This window comes from Salpingoeca rosetta (assembly GCF_000188695.1).
Source record: "Salpingoeca rosetta unplaced genomic scaffold supercont1.9, whole genome shotgun sequence".
NCBI classification, from domain to species: domain Eukaryota; class Choanoflagellata; order Craspedida; family Salpingoecidae; genus Salpingoeca; species Salpingoeca rosetta.
The window spans coordinates 704505-722004 of record NW_004754925.1 but is presented as its reverse complement, the minus strand read 5'-3'; the positions used below and the strand labels follow the sequence as shown (position 1 = coordinate 722004).

Sequence of the window (17500 nt, the reverse complement as noted above, 5' to 3'; positions counted from 1 at the left end):
TCTTGTCGCCAAGTGGCTCGAGGCTGAGGAAACCATCTCACAGGTGCGTGTGTATAGATGCGTGCGTGCGTGACTGAGTGTGTGCACGAGCGTGAGTGAGTGTATGCACGAGCGTGTTTGTGCTTGTGTTTGTGCTTGTGTGTGTGCGTGTGTGTGCGTGTGTGTGCGTGTGTGTGCGTGTGTGATCATCGTTTTGGCGTGCATCCATCTCATGTCTTGTCTGCCAGCTCACATCACCATGAAACCCATCCTGCGTCAACAATGTGCAGTTTCTGAAGACGTTCTTCTCACGCGTCCTCAACTCCATCAACGAGCACCGCGAGGTATGCACATACGCATGCACCACCTTGATTCGTCTTGCACCCGCCACCGACACTACCTGTGCCTATCTCATTCTCCTCCACCTATCTCATTCCTCTCCACCTTTCTCTCTTTTCCTTGTTCTGTCTGTCTGTCTGTCTGTCTCCTCCTCTTTTCTTTCCTGCGCTGCAGAAATTTGGCGCCGCGGTGTCTGCGTTGTCGCAGCTCGACTGTCTGCTGTCGCTTTACCGCGCAAAGGACAGCATGGGGTCGCCAATGTGCCGGCCCGTGTTTGTCAGCAGTGGCGATGGCAATGATGGCGATGATGGGAAGAGCACAGACACCACAACAGCAGCAGCGACAACAACAGCAGCAGCAGCAGCAGCAAGCGGCGACAAGGCGTCGCGTGCGGTGTTGGACTTGCGCGAAATGCGACACCCAACACTGCAGCACTCCAGCAGCATCACAGACTACATTCCAAACGACACCCACCTCGGTGGGGAGGAGGCCACGACGATGGTGCTCACTGGCCCCAATATGGGCGGTAAATCCACGCTTCTGCGGCAGACGTGCATCGCTGTCATCATGGCGCAGCTCGGCTGCTGGGTGCCAGGTGCGTGCAGCATGAGGGTGGCGTGTTCTTGCATGTGTTGACGTAGCGAGTGTGATGTGTGAGGCGCATGTGTTGTTGCTGCTGTTGTCTGTACATGCATGAGGTCGGGGTTAGTATTGCGTGATGATGTGCTTGCACTCACCTGAACACACACGCCCACATCCAACCACCCACCCATCCCCCCCACACCCACACACACCGCACGCAGCGGAGTCGTTTACGCTGACGCCGGTTGATCGCATCTTCACGCGCATCGGCGCAAACGACAACATCGTTGCCGGCCGCTCCACTTTCATGGTTCGTTTGACACGTTGGCCTGTACGCCCACGTACACATCGTTCACACACTGAGTAAGCGCGCGCAGGCACACACACACACTCTCTCACTCTCACTCCCCGATTCACCCAAACACACCCGCTCACTGTGTCATTCACTCTCTCACACACACAGGTTGAGTTGAAAGAGACTGCGACGATCCTGAACAAGGCAACGTCATCCTCCCTTGTCATCTTGGATGAGCTGGGGCGTGGCACCAGCACGTTTGATGGCTACGCGATTGCGTTTGCTGTCCTCTCCCACATCACTGACGCAATCAGGTGTGTGTGGGGGTGTGTGTGGGCAGCGCATGCGTGTGGGTGACTGTGTGTGTATCGACATTGCACTTGTTTCAACACAGTGACCAACCATACTCGACCTCGGAGTGACAGTCCCCTTCCTTTCACACACACACACACACACACACAAACAACACACACACACATGCGCTGCGTTTGGCAGGTGTCGTTGCATGTTTGCAACGCACTATCACCTGTTGACGGACGAGCTGAAGACAAACCCAAATGTCACCAACTACAACATGGCCTGTGTTGTTGACGACCACCAGGTTCTGTACATGTGTGTGTGTGTGTGTGCGCGTATTCGCGCGTGCATTATGCGTGTGGATGCGTTTGTGTGTGGATGCGTTTGTCTGTTGACTCTTCAGTGTTGTAGTTGCCGTGTCTGTCTGTCTTTCCCTGGAAGACTCGTGGAACCTTCCACGTTGAGCCCATCTCAACTGTCAGCTCATGATCGCACACGCACACGCCACTGTGCACCGATGCTTGCATTCAAGCAGAAGGACGTGACGTTCCTTTACAAGCTGCAGCCTGGCGTTTGCTCCAAGAGCTACGGCATGAATGTTGCACACATGGCTGGCGTCATGGTGAGCGCATGCATGGATTTGCCTGGCTAGACGTGCCATGCGTGTGTGAGTTTGAATGTGTGTGTGTGTATTTGAATATGTGTGTATTTGAATGTGAGTAAGTGAGCAAGCGAATGTCAGTGAGTGAGTGAATGAGTGAGAGGGTGAGTAAGTGCGCGGTTACCTCCCCCGTTTTTCTTGTCCACTCATCATCCCCCCACCACCCACTACGCTGCACAGGACTCGATTGTTGAGACGGCCAAGGAGAAGGCGGTGCAGTACGAAGCGACGTCGCGGTTTGGAAAGCTGCAGGACCGCAAGGCAAAGCAGGTTGGCTTGATGGGCAGAGTTTGGGGGGGGGAGTGGAGTGCGTGTGTGTGTGTGTGGGGGGGGGGCTATGGTTGCTGAGGGGAGACCGAGACGGGACAAGTGCATCGCAGCAATGTGTTAGGGGAAGGAGGGAGAGAGATACACACACAGACAGACACAGACAGACAGACAGACAGACAGACAGACAGACAGACAGACGGACAGACAGACAGACAGGCAGACACACACACACACACACACACACACACACACACACACACACACACACACAGACACACACACACACACACACACACACACACACAGACACACACACAGACACACACCCTTTCACTCGTTCACTCCCCTACCCCCTCTCACCCACTCCCCCCTCCCAACCCAGCTGGCGCTTCTTCGGTTTGTGGAGACGGTGACAGCGCTGACGAGCGACGATGGCGATAATGGTGATCAGCAGCCGAGGCCGCAGGAGCGGGTAGAGCGGTTTAAGGAGGCGGTGGCAACGCTCAAGCCCATCTTGGACAAGCTGCAGCGCGCGTCACCAGCAACGCCAACACAGACAGACCCGATGCAGTGATGGACCGCCCTTGCTGTGTCACGTGACATGATGTGCATGATGTGATGTGATTTGAGATGTGACGTTGTGTGGCTATCTGGTTGAACCACCCGCGTTTGGTTGGTGCGCAGCCGTTATGCCGGCGTTGCTGAAGACAGTGATGTTATGCCTGTGTGTTGAAGGTGCTGGCGTTCTCCTTTATTTCCGTTGCCCTCTGTGTCCTTCCCGTGTGTTACGGTGCAATGCTCCTCAACCAAGCAGCACACAGTAGAAGAAGTAGTAGACACAACCAGCATCAGCACAGCAGTTGCATCTTTCTCTCGACACTGCTTCCTCACCACCACACTGGACAATATCAACCATGCTGGCAATGGCCTGTGTTGCGGGAGCGCGAACAGCGCAGATGGCTGCGCGCAGTGTTGTGAGCACTCGTTTGGCTGGACGTCCGCTGGCGAGGTGGCTCTCCTCGTCCTCGACGCGGGCCGCTGGTGTCGAGCCCGTGCGCGCGTTTGAGGTGCCGTGCGGACAGCTGAGCGTCACGATGCTGCCGGCACTGCAGGACAACTACATGTTCTTGCTCACACACAAGGACAACCCTGGACAGGCGGTTGCCGTGGACAGCGGTGATGCGCACATGCACCTCGAGTATTGCAAGGAACATGGCCTGGACATCACCCACTTGCTGACGACACACCACCACTATGACCACTGCGACGGCAACACTGCGCTCGCCGCCACCTTCCTCAACATGCCCATCGTTGGCGGCGATGAACGCATTCCCAAGCTCACCCACCTCGCCAAGCACGGCAAGGCCTTCAAGGTGTGTGTGTGTGTACGTGTGTGTGTGTGTGTGTGTGTGTGTGTGTGTGTGTCGTGTACCAGCGGGCCTCAGTGTGCGCGCGCGCGTGTGTTGTGTGTGCCAGCGCGCCTCAGTGTGTCTATGGCTGTGTGTTCACCTCGGACCTTCGAGTTGTAACCGCCTGTCACCTCGCATCCCTGTTGTTCGTGGTGGCTTGTCATGCCTGCTGCAGCTGTTCAACAGCACGACGACAGCTCGCGTCATCCGTGCGTCAGGGCATACCGTGGGCCAGGTCGCCTTCTTCATCGAAGCGCCAGATGCCACGCCACTTCTCTTCTCCGTGAGTTCGCAGCCATGTTCGCTGCATCGCCAAAGACGCCCACGCTTCACCCTCTGTCCACCCACCCTTCCCAAACGACAACAATCCCCCTCCCCCTTGCCCTCTTCCCCTTCCTGCCCACTTGCTCACTCACCCCTCAACCCCCACTCCACCACTCCCCTGACCAACAGGGCGACTCGATGTTCTCCGCTGGCTGCGGTCGCCTCTTTGAAGGCACACCGGATATGATGTTCCAGACCATGCTCCGCTTCCGTGAACTCCCGCCCAACACCCTCCTCTTCCCAGGTGTGCGTGCGTGTGCGCGTGTATGTATGTGCGTGTGTGTGTGTATGTGCATATGTGCGTATGTGCGGGTATGTATGTGCGTGTGTGTGCGTGTTCACGCTTGTGATAAGGAGAGCTCGCACGTTCACGCTCACACGCCACCGACTCAATCCCTCCCCCCCATACACGTCCCTTCCAACCCTCCACCCTGCCTTCATTCCATCCTGCAGGCCACGAGTACACGGTGTCCAACCTGAAGTTTGCGCTGGCGTACGCGGAGGAGCACAGGAGCAGCAGCCCATGCAGCGCTGAAGCTGTTCAGGCGCAGCTGCAGCGTGCACTCAACCTCCGTGAGAAGGGCCAGCCCACCGTGCCGACAACACTGGCACAGGAGCGCACCTTCAACCCGTTCTTTGCAGCTCGAAGCGCCGACGAGCTTGCTGCCATTCGCGCAGCCAAAGACAGCTTCTAACATATCCACTCCCGCTCTCGCGTGCATGGTGGTGGTGGGTGGTGGTGGTGGCGGTGGTGGTCGTGGTTACACGCACAATGGCACTGCTGTTGTATCATCTCTGTTCACGCGGGTCCGTGCGCCCTGACCATGGTGAACCACTCACGTGCGTGCGCCAATGTTTGCCCTCTTGCATGATGGGCAGCTCTCCATGTTCATGTATTGGAAGCAAACCACGCATGTAACGGCTATCATGTCTCGCCTCGCCACCTCCTCCTCCCTTGCTCCTTCTGTTATCCCGACCCATAAACAAGCCCTTAACCAGACGATCAAAGCACTCACCGCACACACCGTCCAGTCGTTGCTTACACACACACACACACACACACACACACACACACACACACACACACACACACACACACACACACACACACACACACAACACGCGCGCACACGCGCGCACACAACACGCGCGCACACACAAACACACACGCGCACACAACACGCACACACACACACGCACACAACACGCATGTGTTTGTGTCATGCCTTGAGCTCGACCTGCTTGTATCCGCCACGCGATGTGAGTGACGATATGTCCACGCCCTTTTCCGCCAACAGCTCTTCAAGCTGGCGAATGTAATCCTGGGGGGGGGGGGTGTGCATTGGGGAGGTGGGGGATGTGACGTGAGTGTTTCATGTTGAGACGCGTTATTGATGACCAGAAGAGCAAGCATGGCGCAGTTACAAGCACGCATAAATACAGACACAGACAAACACAGACACAGAACATGCACACACAGACACCTGCAGACACCTGCAGACACAGACACATGCAGATGGCACACGTGTGTATCGAGGCGGGCCATCAGCTTCTGCTTCGATCCGGTGTATTCGTCAAATGCGCGCGTCTGGCGCACCTTGAAGTTCACCTGCGGAGCGTGTGTACGTGTGCAGGGGATGCTGAGATGGCACAAAGGCAGGCAGTTGCTTGTATCGTGCAAACACTTGGAGAGATAAAAGCTACAGCGTCTTCATGAAACACACACACACACACACACACACACACACACACACACACACACACACACACACACACAAATACACACAAAACCTCACACGGACATATGCACCACGACACGCACAGAGGCGGAACGTACCGTGTCTGAGTACCAGTCGTACACAAGACTCATGTAAACGATTGGACGCGGATGGGGAGAGGGGTTGCCCGTTCCGCGATGGAACACGCGAATGTCAAACAGCACCGCACTGCCACTGCACGCATGACGCGTGCATGTACACAAGCATGTGTGATTGGGTGATAAATGACGCAGATTGGGCGCATTGATTTGGAGAGAAATGGGTGACAAACACAAACGACCATGACATACACAGACAGACAGACAGAAAGACCCACACACAGAGATAGACAGACAGACAGACAGACACACACACACACACACACACAGACAGACACACACACAGAGACGCAAACAAACAGACGTACACATCGGTGTCGAGGCGGTGGACGGGTGTGATTGGATCGTGAAGGCGCTTCCGCCAGAAGTCAGGGCCCTTGAACCGAACAACAGCAGCAACAATGATGATGGTGGCGGTGGCAGGGGAGATGGTATTGGCACCATAAGGGACAGATGGCGAGCAAAGGGGGCCGAGGACAGTGTGAAGTGGAGTGATACAGAGACGCGGTTTTGGTGGTGCGAAAACAAAACCGCGGTAGGCCGTGTATGCGTTGTGCATCATACACACCATGGGAATGTGGCTGCCCGTCATGAACTCGGTGGGCCCATTGGTGGCGTTGACAGGAACTATGTGCCGCGTGGTGATGATGCACAGGCACGCGGGTTGAATGGACGTGATTGGAGTGACGTGATGTGGGGGATGACAGCGAGGGCCAGTGCAGGATGGCGGCGCGGGGACAAGGAAGGGGCGGACACTTGAGAAACAAGAGCGACAACACGCATCAATCGCAAGCGCATCATAAAGAACAGACAGACAAACAGACAGGCAGGCAGACGGGCAGACAGACAGACAGAGGGACGGACAGAGAGACGGACAGACAGGCAGGCAGGCAGGCAGACAGACACACACACACACATACGCACACACACATACGCACGCACGCACACACACACACACACACACACACACACACACACACACACACACACACACACACACACGAGGCCAGTGGGTACTACCAAGCGGGAGGACGACGACGACGCCCTGCGGCGGCAGCGGGTATTGCGCTGCCTGCCAGTGGAACAGCGGGCCAACGTCTCCGTGCCATGGCTGTTGAGGCCGTCAAAGGGGATTCGTGAGTGGGTGGTTGTGTGAATGTGTGTGTGTGTGAGAGTGAGAGAGAGAGAGTGTGTGTGTGTGTGCGTGTACGTGTGCGTGTGTGTCTATGTGCAGATGAACCAAAGCTAGCAGTTGGCTGCAGAACATGCGAAAGCGCCTGCGCCCAAATCAAGCGTGCCGCAAGGGATGGCGGTTGCGTGCAAGTGCTCACCTGCACTGGTGCGTTCGGGAGCGACGTCACTGTGGAAAAGGTGTCAATCTCAATCCTGGCCAGTTGGCGTGGTATGTGTGCATGAGCATGCTTGCCCGTGAGCGTTGTGCGCCATCATGCACAGACACTCAGACACACTCGCATACACACAGACACACAGACACGCACACACACACACACACACACACGCACGCATGCACACACACACACATACACACAGAGTCTAGCCTGCAACCTCACAAGCACGCATTGTTGCAAGAGGGTGCGCGCACTTGTTGTTCATGACGAGCTTCGCTGCTGCGATGATGACACGATTGGCGGTGAATGCGTCGTCCGTGTACGGGTATCGGAGCGGAAACTTCACTTCATATCGATCAGTCGACCGCTCTGAACACACACGCACACACACATATGCACATGCACACAGACACAGAGACGCTTGAGAACGAGCGTGTGATTGAAGCATCGACACGGGTGCTGAACACTTGCGCCAAACGTGTCACGTGTGTGTTTCGTGCACGTGAGCAGGCACTATTGAGCGTGTGCGTGTGCGTGCAGCGTGCAGGCACTTGTGTGTGTGTGTGTGTGTGTGTGTGTGTGTGTGTGTGTGTGGTGTTCACGTTACCGGCGGCATCTGTCCATTCGCCATTTGTGGAATCGCTGCGACGTTGAAGATCAGACTGGAAGCGAGCAAAGTCATCCTGACGATGTGTGCGTGTTGGGAGGAATGTGAGATGGCATTGAAGGGCACATGTCGTGGGCTGTGAGGGCGCAACCAATTGCCGCAGCACACACACACACACACTCACACTCACTCACACCCATATGTACACACACCCATATGCGCACACACACACACACACCCACATGCACACAAACACGCACATATGTACACAAACCACGGCACCTTGTATGCGTTGTAAATGCGATCGAGGACTGCTGGTTGCATCACCTCGCGTAGGGCGACAACACCGCAGATGCGCAGGAGAAGGAAGATGCGTCGCGCCGTCGCCGCCGTCAGGGGACCAGCCCTGGCAACAGCGGTGGTGGTGATGGTGGTGTGCAATATGAAGGGGAACGAGAGACAGAGAGTATGTGTGAATGTGCGTGTGCGTGTGCGTGTGTGTGATAGCTGGAGGCTGCTGCTGGTGAGACACGTGTGTTCTTGCAGATGTGGTTGAGCATACATGTCGTCGTGGTGCAGGGACACGTAGATGTCATCCTTGTTCTTGCACAGTGCGTTTGCAGCGTCCACGTGCTCCCCATTCTGCATGTGCTCGATGGCGCTCATCTCGGCCGATGCTCGCCGCTTCACCTTGGCGTTATCCCTGTGCACGCACGCACATACAAGTATCAAGCAGAGCAAGCACATTGTTACATCAGTGCACGCGTCAGCATGCACGGGACGAAGCATGAGGTGCGTACATGCATACACACACGCTTGCAAGTTTTCGTTCGGACGCTGTGCACTCACCCCAGATGGCGAGTGGGATGCCACGACTGCAGGTCTTCTTTGATCGAACCAAGAAAGCGCTGCAAAGTAGACACGCAACGGGATGGGGTGCGTTTCAACGTTGGCGTTCAGTGTGCATGTGTGTGCGCATGTGTGTGTGTGTGTGCGTGCGCATGTCCGTGTGCCCGCGTGTACGATGAGTGTTGGTGATGAGCTGGCAGTGTCGCCAAGGACGGAACAGTCAGCGCCAGCGCACAGCAAGAACATAATCCACACACACACACCTTTGCTGGCTCATTGCCGAGTAGCGTTGCCAGCTCAAATGCCGCCCTGGCTTCTCGCATGATGGGCAAATGCACCTGCCATCTCGCATGTACCAAGACAGGCGTACCAGCACACACACACACACACACACACACACACACACACACACACACACACACACACACACACACACACACACACACACGAGAGTACAAGCAAAGCGCATTGGCATGAGCCGCACGTGGATGTACAGCATTTGTTGCAACAGCGTCAGTTCAACTATAAAGTGACGTAGCACTCACGTCGTGGTGGATGGGCGTGGCGGATGCCTTTGTGGCATCCAAGATGGCATGCCCAATGTTGCTCCAAATGTCGCCACGGAATGGCGAGTGGTGGCTCGCGGCCCTGCAAAGCACGGCAGCAGCGTCACATCATTGCACGCTGATGTGCGATTGCTAAAATGCTCACAGTGGGGGAATGCGGGTTGGGTGGCCGCATGGCAGATTCACTCTGACACCACACACAGACATACACACTCAGACACACATACAGACACGCATACACATACACACACACACTCAGACACACTCAGACATACACACATACACATACACACATACACACACATACACATACACATACACACTCAGACACACATACAGACACACACACTCAGACACTCAGACACACACACACACACACACAAACCCCCCCTTCCCCAAGCACAGACCTGAAGTACTCAAGGGCGAGGTCAAAGTTTCCAGCTTGAGCCTCGCGAATGCCTTTTTTGTTCCAGTCCTCGTAAATGTCAGTGTGCGGGTACGATGCAAAGGCATCTGTCCAGTGCGACTCAGGCGGCTGCTCCTCGTGCACTGCGCCTGGGTCTTCGCTGTCGCTTGTCCTCGCGGTGTGGCACGTTCCTGCAGTACCATGGTTTGAATCTGCTTCGCAATACTCATCCGCAGCGGCAGCAACGCCAGAGTCCCACCAGCCACCACCAACTGTGACAGCGACGGCCAGCAACACCACACCCGCCTGAAACAACTTCATCGTCGTCGTCATCCTGCTTGTTCTTCCACTCACTGCCGGTTTTGTTGGTATTGCTGAAAATTCAGTGAAATCTTTGAACAATTGTCCACTTGGTTTGGCTGTTGCGAATCGCTTCCAGAAGCACCACGCCAACTTTCCGGCTCCTCCTTCCTCATTCCCTCACCTGACTTGACTGTGCTCAGCACTCCGTTTGTCGTCATCATCCCCCTTCCCCACACACTCGCACAACAGCAAGCAGGGCGCTGGGGGCAAGCGGAGAACCAGGATCGTTCCCTTTGGGTGGGCTGGTGTTTGCTCCACCAGCGTTGCATGAGCTGGCTTCCCTCCTTCTCCCCATCATCTGTATTTATTATCGGTACGAGGATCAACCTCAGGCACAGCACACAAGAAGAACTGTTGCTGCGCCCCTTTTGCTCCGGCGATCTCGCGCTGTCAAGTGTCCAGCGCAACAGCAATCCAACAGGACCGGTAAGGTGCACGTGCGTGGGGCTGTGTTCGCGCGTTTGGCCGTGTGTTTGCGTGTGTCCATGCCCATGTGTGATCCCTGTAGTTGCCAAGCCATTCATTGTTGTCTGTGTTGTTTTCCTCTTCTTGGACCGGACACGGTTTGCATCCATCAGGCGACATGCGCCCCGGTTCGCGTTTTGCGTGTGCTGTGATGGCGGTGGCATGCACCCTCGCTTGCTGCACGTTCCTCCCTTCTGTTGAAGGTACTGCATGTCGTGCACGGCACGCACTTTCTGCTACGCCATGACGCTCTTGTGTGCGTGCGTTTTCTGCGTGCTGTTGCGAAGCTGATGTCAGAGTTGATTGAATTGCGCCTGTTGCTTGAGAAGGCCCTGTTTTGTACTCAGCCCGCACAAACACACACACATACACGTATTCATTCACTCACACACACACACACATTGATTCATTCACTCACTGACACACACACACACACACACACACACGCACACACACACACACACACACACACACACACGTATTCATTCACCCACACACGCACACACAAATATACGCACTCACACTCGCGTCCTTTAGGGGGAAGCCTTCGTGTGGTGTTGGAGCGCGTGATTCAGCGTGAAAACGCAAGTGTGGAGGCAGCAGTGTCAGGGCAGCAGGACACATACACCTTCTTTGCAGCTTCGAATGATGATCCCCCACAGCAATTTACGTGGGCCACAGGCATCAAGCCAGAGGTGCGTGCCTTTCTTTGTGTTTCCGATGGGCTGGCAAGTGCGACTCGAGTCTTCATTGGTGTTGCTTTTAAATGATCACCTCACACATTCACACAACACCAAACACACACCAAACACACACACACACACACATAACACAGGATGCAGTGTCATTGCGAATCAGGGATAGCTCGACGCAACCAGCAGCACAGGTGAATCAGTGCAATGCTCCAAGCTCCACATGCCATATGCCACACACACATATACACATACGTACACACGCGCGCATACACACACACACATACGTACACACACGCGCGCATACACAGCACCGCCCTTGTGTGCTTACGCCTGTTTGCTGTGTCACCTCTCTGGTTGTTGCAGGCCACGGCGCAGGCATCGCCACCGCGGCTGTGGTCCATCACTGTGCCCGACTGGAACGAAACCGTCAACCTCCGGCTTCACTACACACCATGTGAGTGGCCGCAAGCGCACATTGTCGCGAGCATCGTGAATGTATTTGCTGTGGGAATAGCACGCAAGATGCACATCTATCATGCCTGCAGCTTACAACGAAACACACACACACACACACACACTCACACACACCATCACGCACCCCAGATAACCCGTGCTCGAACGCGTCCGCGACGCCGTGCACCACGCCACCAAACACGACGTGTGTGTTTGAGGGCGTGGACGGCGCGTACGCATGTCAGCCACCGTCACCTCTCACGGACACCAACAACAACGGCACCAACAACAACCCTGACCCATCATCACCACCATCATCATCATCGTCGTCGTCGTCGTCGTCGGTGTCTGCGTCGGGGGCCGTGACGCCGAGCACGGCTGCGCTGACGCCTGTTGACCTCAACTACGAGACGCTCACGGAAGACCAGCCGCGGTTGGAGACCCAGACCATCATCATTGTTGGCTTCATCTCCATCCTCATCGCCGTGCCGCTGGTGGTGGTCTTCCTCCTCCTGCGCAGCCGCAAACTGGACAATGCCGCCCGCTCCCGCTCGTCGTCGCGTGCACGCCACCGACGCCGCTCACAGGGCAGCGGCAGCTCCGACATGCGCACGCGCCGCAACGCCGTGTCCACCCACATCACTCCGACACCCTCCACCGTCCGCGCGACACACAAACGCGCAGGCAGCATCCTCGCGCCCCTCATCCCACGCGGCGCTGGCAGGGGTGGGGGCGGCCCAACGCAGGGGGAGCAGCTCGCCGCGAGTGACGTTGGCAGCGCAGATATGAGCACGGCGTCGGTTGCGTCGCCGCTGCCACCAATGGTGCACGTGCGAGACATGCACGCGGACCCGAAGAGCCACGAGTACAAGGAGTATGTTCGCATGCAGAAGCGCATCAACAGCCGCCGACACGACCCGGATGGTGATGGTGACGGCGACAGCGGCGGTGTTAAGGACGAGTACAGGGACATCTACGTTGCTGATGCGTATCATCGCAGTGACGGCCCCAGCAGCAGCGGGAACAGCAAGAGCAACAGCGGGCGTGCAAGCAGCTCGGCAGCAACAGCAGGGATCGGTGATGCGCTGCTCTCGCTTGTTGATCCGCCCAGCCCTGGGTCAACCACAAGCATGGACGCGGCACTCGACACAATCAACTCGCCACTGCCGCGCCGCCTGGACGACATGGATGAGGTCATCATCTCCATGCAAGGACAGGAGCGGACGCACAGTCCGATGACTGCACCCTCGGACCAGCTGCTCACGTCACCGCCCCCGCAGCACCAGCCCCGAGGCAGCAACGCGCGCAGGGGCACGCAGCCCTTGCGAAGACAGAGCAACCCAACAACAGCAACGGCAGGAGCTGCTGCAACGGGCGTGGTCCAGGCAGGGGTCGCGTCGACGTCATCAAGGACCGCACCACCGCGGCGGTCATCATCCCCACCCACACTCATTTCGCGTCGTCCCACGTCGCATGATGCCACGACTGTCGCCCCAAATCGCCCCACCGCAACCACCAACAGCAACACCAGCAGCACTAGCAACACCAACACCAACCCCAACACCAACATTAACAGCAGCAATGAGGACAATGAGGATGACGTTGCGCATGAGGACGGAGTGACATCGGGGAGTCTGCTTGACCACTCGCCACCACCAGCGCTGTCCGCGCGGCGGCAGTACCCGGTCACCAACAGCGGCGACCGCCCTGCGCACCCAGCACGGGAGCAGGTCGAGGATGGTGATGGCGATGATGGAGGGGTGGTGCCGGCGTCGTCTTTGGCCGTCGCTGACACGGCGCAACCGCAACAACAGCAGAAGCAGCAGAAGCAACAGCAGAAGCAGCAGAAGCAGAAGCAACAGCAGCGGCAAGAGGAGCCGGCTTCCCCATCACAGCTGCAGTCTTCCCTGATGCAGGCGCTGACACGCGCGCAGATGCGACGCGTGGAGGTGAGCGGGAGCAAGCTAACGCCACGCGCGGGGCGGCACCGCAGCCCGAGCAAGCGAACAGCACCGCAGCGACGGCAGTCCACCACAGCTGTTGTTAGCGGTGATGGGGACAGGTCGTCCGTGGCCTCATCGTCGTCATCATCGTCATCATCATCATCCTCATCGGCTGCCACAGCTGCAAAGGCAAAGGCAAGGGCAGCGATTGCTGCAGCAACAACGGCCAGACCTGCTGCGACCAAGGCCAACATGCGTGTGCTGACAAGCGAGCGGGTGCGTTCTGCCTCTGATCCGCTGTCGCCGGGAAAGCGAACACGCCCAGCTGCGGCCTCGTCGTCGTCATCACGAAGACAGGACAGACCACGCGGCACGCCACGCAAGCTGCCCACGCCGACCAGGCTCAACACCAGCAGCACCAGCAACAACAGCGCGCGTGCGGCCAAGGGTGGAGATGGTGGGGGCGATGGTTGTGAGCAGAGCGTGCTGTCAACCTCGCGTGGTGAGGCAGGGGCGAGCGCAGCAGACGGTGTGGCGACAACCACTGGCGGGGAGGGCGGGCGCCCAAAGCTGAGCCCCATTGGCACCGTGTTCCGCTGCAAAGACGCGGGTGTGCGGCTGGTGATTGAGGAGCCGTCTGAGAGCGTCCTGCGCACGTCGTCGATGCTGTCACGCCACCGCCGCGCCACGATGGACACGGCGCAGCTCGCCCACCACCACCGCCCTCACCACCACGGTGATGTCGACGGTGGTGACCAGGGTGGTGACGACTTGCACTCGGGATCAGACAGCGAGATTGACCTGTAGCAACAGTTGTTTTGGTTTCCTTTTGGGTGGTAGTGGTGTGTGTGACTGTGAGAGAGAGTGTGTGTGTGAGTGAGTGTGTGAGTGTGTGAGTGAGTGTGTGAGTGTGTGTGAGTGAGTGAGAGAGTGTGTGATTGTGTGTGTGTGTGTGTGTGGCTTGGTAGCGGGCATAGGTGATTGACACCGTAATTGATATCCTACATGATGTGACATGTATGTGTATGTGTATGTGTATGTGTATGTAGTTGTCTCGCTCTTGTTGCTTGTGCTGAGGATGTGCAGTGTTGCACCTGCAAGGGGTCATCTCACACCACCCTCGCTTCTTCTTCCTTCCTTGTCGATTCTTTTGATTAACTTTTTTTTTTCCACCACACAGACACACACACACAGACACAGAGACACAGAGACACAGACACAGACACAGACACAGACACAGACACACAAGTCTTGCTTTGCTTGTAAATATATTTTCATCAGCAGAGAGGAAGTCAACACCCCACAACTACACAAGCAAACACGCCACGACTGAATTCAGTCACATCCACGGCGCAGCAGTCCTTCGTTGAACAACAAGAAGGAGGAATATGGAGGGCAACGTGTCGCGTGTGTTGGTGAAGGCGGAGCTGCGCAAGGCCATGAAACGCCTGCTCTCCGCCCTGTCTCAGGGAGAGAAGGCGTCTCAGTCAACCGTTGTCGCAAACAAGGTACGCGACACAGGTCGTGTGTGGTGTTTGTTCTTGAGTTCTGACGCGCCATCGCACTGGGACGCTTGAGGACATGTGCGATTTGCTTTGCTTCGCTATGCTTCGCTGTGCTTCGCTGTGCTTCGCTGTTATTTGCTTCGTGCGCACTGCGTGTGCAATGCATGTGCACAACAATGTGACCGCCGTCTTTGACACCACACCACTATTGCGACCCAGGTTGAAGCCTTGCCTGCTTTTCAGAACGCTCGACGAGTGGCGTTCTTTCTCAGCATGCCCGAAGAAGTGGACACGAACAGCATGCTCAAGGTGCACGCCTGCTCCGTTGTCTGCGTCGCCAGGAGGGTGCCAGCAATGTCCGCTTTCGTCCCAAGACCTCACTTTGGATTACATCGTGTTATTTGTCCTTTGTACTCGTAGACAGCGTTTGCGACTGGCAAGGAGTGCTTTGTGCCACGCTACACAAAGACGGACATGGAGATGTATCAGGTCAGTTGCAGTTTGTGTGCATGTGTTTGTGTTTGCGTGTGTGGGTGTGCGTTGATGTTCGTGTGCGTGCGTATGTATGTGTGTTTGTGTGTTTGTGTGTTTGTGTGTGCATGGCCGTGACAGTGTGATATGTGATGCTGTCTTGCTCCCTATGCCTCTCAACGAGCAGGCTCATCTATACGTTTGCGCCTCGTTCTGTTTTGTTATACTGTGCACAGGTGAGGGATCTGGACGACATTAAGACGCTGCCTCTAACCAAGTGGAACATCCCACAGCCCGAAGGTGTTGTTACCGTCATCCTCTGCATGGTGGCATTATGTGTCTGCTGTGTATTTCCTTGTGTGTGCATGTATGTACGTGCATCTGCTGCTGCTGCCTATGTGAGCATATGTACGCGCTTGTGTGGTGTGCGTGTGGCATGTGAGCTTTTCTCTCCTCACCTTTTTGAGTTGTGACCTGTTGCGTCATGCAGACATTGACGCGCGAAAGAGCGCCATGGATGCTGGTGGCCTGGATATGATTATCGTGCCTGGGCTCGCGTTTTCACGGGTATGCACACGCCACTTGCTCAGCACTGCACTGGCCATTGACACTTCAAGCTCATCCCAGCTTTGTGCAAATGTGCGTGTATGTGTGCGAATGTGTGTGTGTGTGCATGTGCATATGTGTTGTTGGCATGCTAGGACGGCGGGCGGCTTGGACGAGGCAAGGGCTACTACGACAAATACATTCAGAAGTGCAACGACTTTGCAGCTCAGAGTGCGTTCCCATCACGGGAATCACACCCCCTGTTGTACCCTGTCGCTGCTGTTGCTGTTGCTGCTGCTGGTGGTGTTGTTGTTGTGTGGTGTGGTGTGTATTGCACGCTGATGCGACACAATGTCGCTTCCTTGCTTGTCTTGCCTGCTCATCTCCAAGCTGCGCTCATGTCACACACGCACACACACACACACACACAAACAAACAAACAAACAAATACACAACAACAACAACAACAACAACAACAACACAAACAAACAAACAAACACACACACACACACACACACACACACACACACACACACACACCGCCCGGAGTTGACATGGGACATGAACGGACGTTGGGGATGGTGCAGGAAGGTGTGTGTGGGTGGTCAGGCGTGATTATGGCGAGTGCGGTTTCGTGTGGTTCTCGGGAAACACGCCCTTTTGGCCCTGCTTGTTACGTCCAAACAGCCAGCCTTCCTCCTAGGGAACGTAAAGACCAGGCACACCGCGCCGTATGTTCGAGGCGTGCGACAGTTGATGTGAGAAGCGCCACAAAGAGACAACAGTCATGTAACAACCACGACGCTGATCACACGCATGCAACCGCATACACGACAGCACGGCGCACTGCACCGCAGTGCATGGCAGCACAAGACTGCGCTCAAGCCTAAGCAACGTCCACCAGCCACAACAGCAATCAAAGTCACCACAACAATCACAGTAGCACCATCAACAGTCACCACGCCAACTGGCCGCCGTCAGCAGCGCAGAACGCACCTCAAACTCCGGGTCCTCAAATTCAAGGACGTCAATGACGTCACCCTTGCGTAATGTCAACTCGTCCTCGTCTTGTCCGTCGTACGGGTGTGTTGCAATGCGCACCTCAAGCACGTGCGCTGACGTGTCAGGCTCCGGTGCCTGGCGAATTGGGGTTGCGTGCGGTGGTGGTACAGAAATTGTAGCGATGAGATGGAAGAGAGGCAGGGGTGGGAATGGAGAATACGCACAGGCGAGCAGGCAGAGAAGCAGAC

The 17500-nt window shown here is 56.3% G+C and overlaps 6 protein-coding genes across 6 annotated transcripts in view; 4 read left to right on the top strand and 2 right to left on the bottom strand.

The window, feature by feature from the left end:
- PTSG_04067 (uncharacterized protein) overlaps positions 1-2997 on the top strand; it is a gene marked incomplete at both ends in the record, with an annotated part of 10684 nt that extends 7687 nt beyond the window's left edge. The window contains 10 exons of the mRNA XM_004994907.1: positions 1-43; positions 270-323; positions 493-601; positions 686-913; positions 1122-1210; positions 1364-1509; positions 1691-1796; positions 2028-2114; positions 2334-2423; positions 2806-2997. The exon at positions 1-43 is cut by the window's left edge and continues 35 nt beyond it. Of these exons, the coding sequence (XP_004994964.1) occupies positions 1-43; positions 270-323; positions 493-601; positions 686-913; positions 1122-1210; positions 1364-1509; positions 1691-1796; positions 2028-2114; positions 2334-2423; positions 2806-2997 (1144 nt within the window). The remainder of the gene's footprint in view (positions 44-269; positions 324-492; positions 602-685; positions 914-1121; positions 1211-1363; positions 1510-1690; positions 1797-2027; positions 2115-2333; positions 2424-2805) is intronic.
- A 272-nt stretch (positions 2998-3269) lies between these two features.
- PTSG_04066 (uncharacterized protein) lies at positions 3270-5156 on the top strand. Its single transcript, XM_004994906.1, has 4 exons — positions 3270-3796; positions 4008-4115; positions 4286-4400; positions 4610-5156. The coding sequence occupies exons 1-4, from the start codon at positions 3338-3340 to the stop codon at positions 4849-4851; spliced, it is 924 nt and encodes a 307-aa protein (XP_004994963.1). The 5' UTR covers positions 3270-3337; the 3' UTR covers positions 4852-5156.
- Positions 5157-5376: 220 nt separating this feature from the next.
- PTSG_04065 (uncharacterized protein) lies at positions 5377-10142 on the bottom strand (the record flags this gene model as incomplete). The annotated part of the gene is made up of 15 exons (XM_004994905.1): positions 5377-5478; positions 5682-5765; positions 5994-6108; positions 6341-6408; positions 6601-6659; positions 7050-7143; positions 7364-7418; positions 7636-7750; positions 7989-8064; positions 8271-8394; positions 8551-8691; positions 8838-8896; positions 9101-9175; positions 9383-9485; positions 9811-10142. 15 exons carry the CDS (start codon positions 10140-10142, stop codon positions 5377-5379), a joined length of 1602 nt encoding a protein of 533 aa, XP_004994962.1.
- Positions 10143-10217: 75 nt separating this feature from the next.
- On the top strand, positions 10218-14966 carry PTSG_12125 (uncharacterized protein). Its single transcript, XM_004994904.1, has 6 exons — positions 10218-10598; positions 10751-10840; positions 11175-11332; positions 11473-11523; positions 11696-11786; positions 11936-14966. The coding sequence occupies exons 2-6, from the start codon at positions 10756-10758 to the stop codon at positions 14533-14535; spliced, it is 2985 nt and encodes a 994-aa protein (XP_004994961.1). The 5' UTR covers positions 10218-10598; positions 10751-10755; the 3' UTR covers positions 14536-14966.
- On the top strand, positions 14966-17140 carry PTSG_12124 (uncharacterized protein; the record flags this gene model as incomplete). The annotated part of the gene is made up of 7 exons (XM_004994903.1): positions 14966-15236; positions 15453-15542; positions 15654-15722; positions 15941-16004; positions 16195-16271; positions 16406-16481; positions 17088-17140. Exons 1-7 carry the CDS (start codon positions 15117-15119, stop codon positions 17138-17140), a joined length of 549 nt encoding a protein of 182 aa, XP_004994960.1. The 5' UTR covers positions 14966-15116.
- A 58-nt stretch (positions 17141-17198) lies between these two features.
- PTSG_04062 (uncharacterized protein) overlaps positions 17199-17500 on the bottom strand; it is a gene marked incomplete at both ends in the record, with an annotated part of 3880 nt that continues 3578 nt past the window's right edge. Inside the window, one exon of the mRNA XM_004994902.1 lies at positions 17199-17387. Within this exon, the coding sequence (XP_004994959.1) occupies positions 17199-17387 (189 nt within the window). The remainder of the gene's footprint in view (positions 17388-17500) is intronic.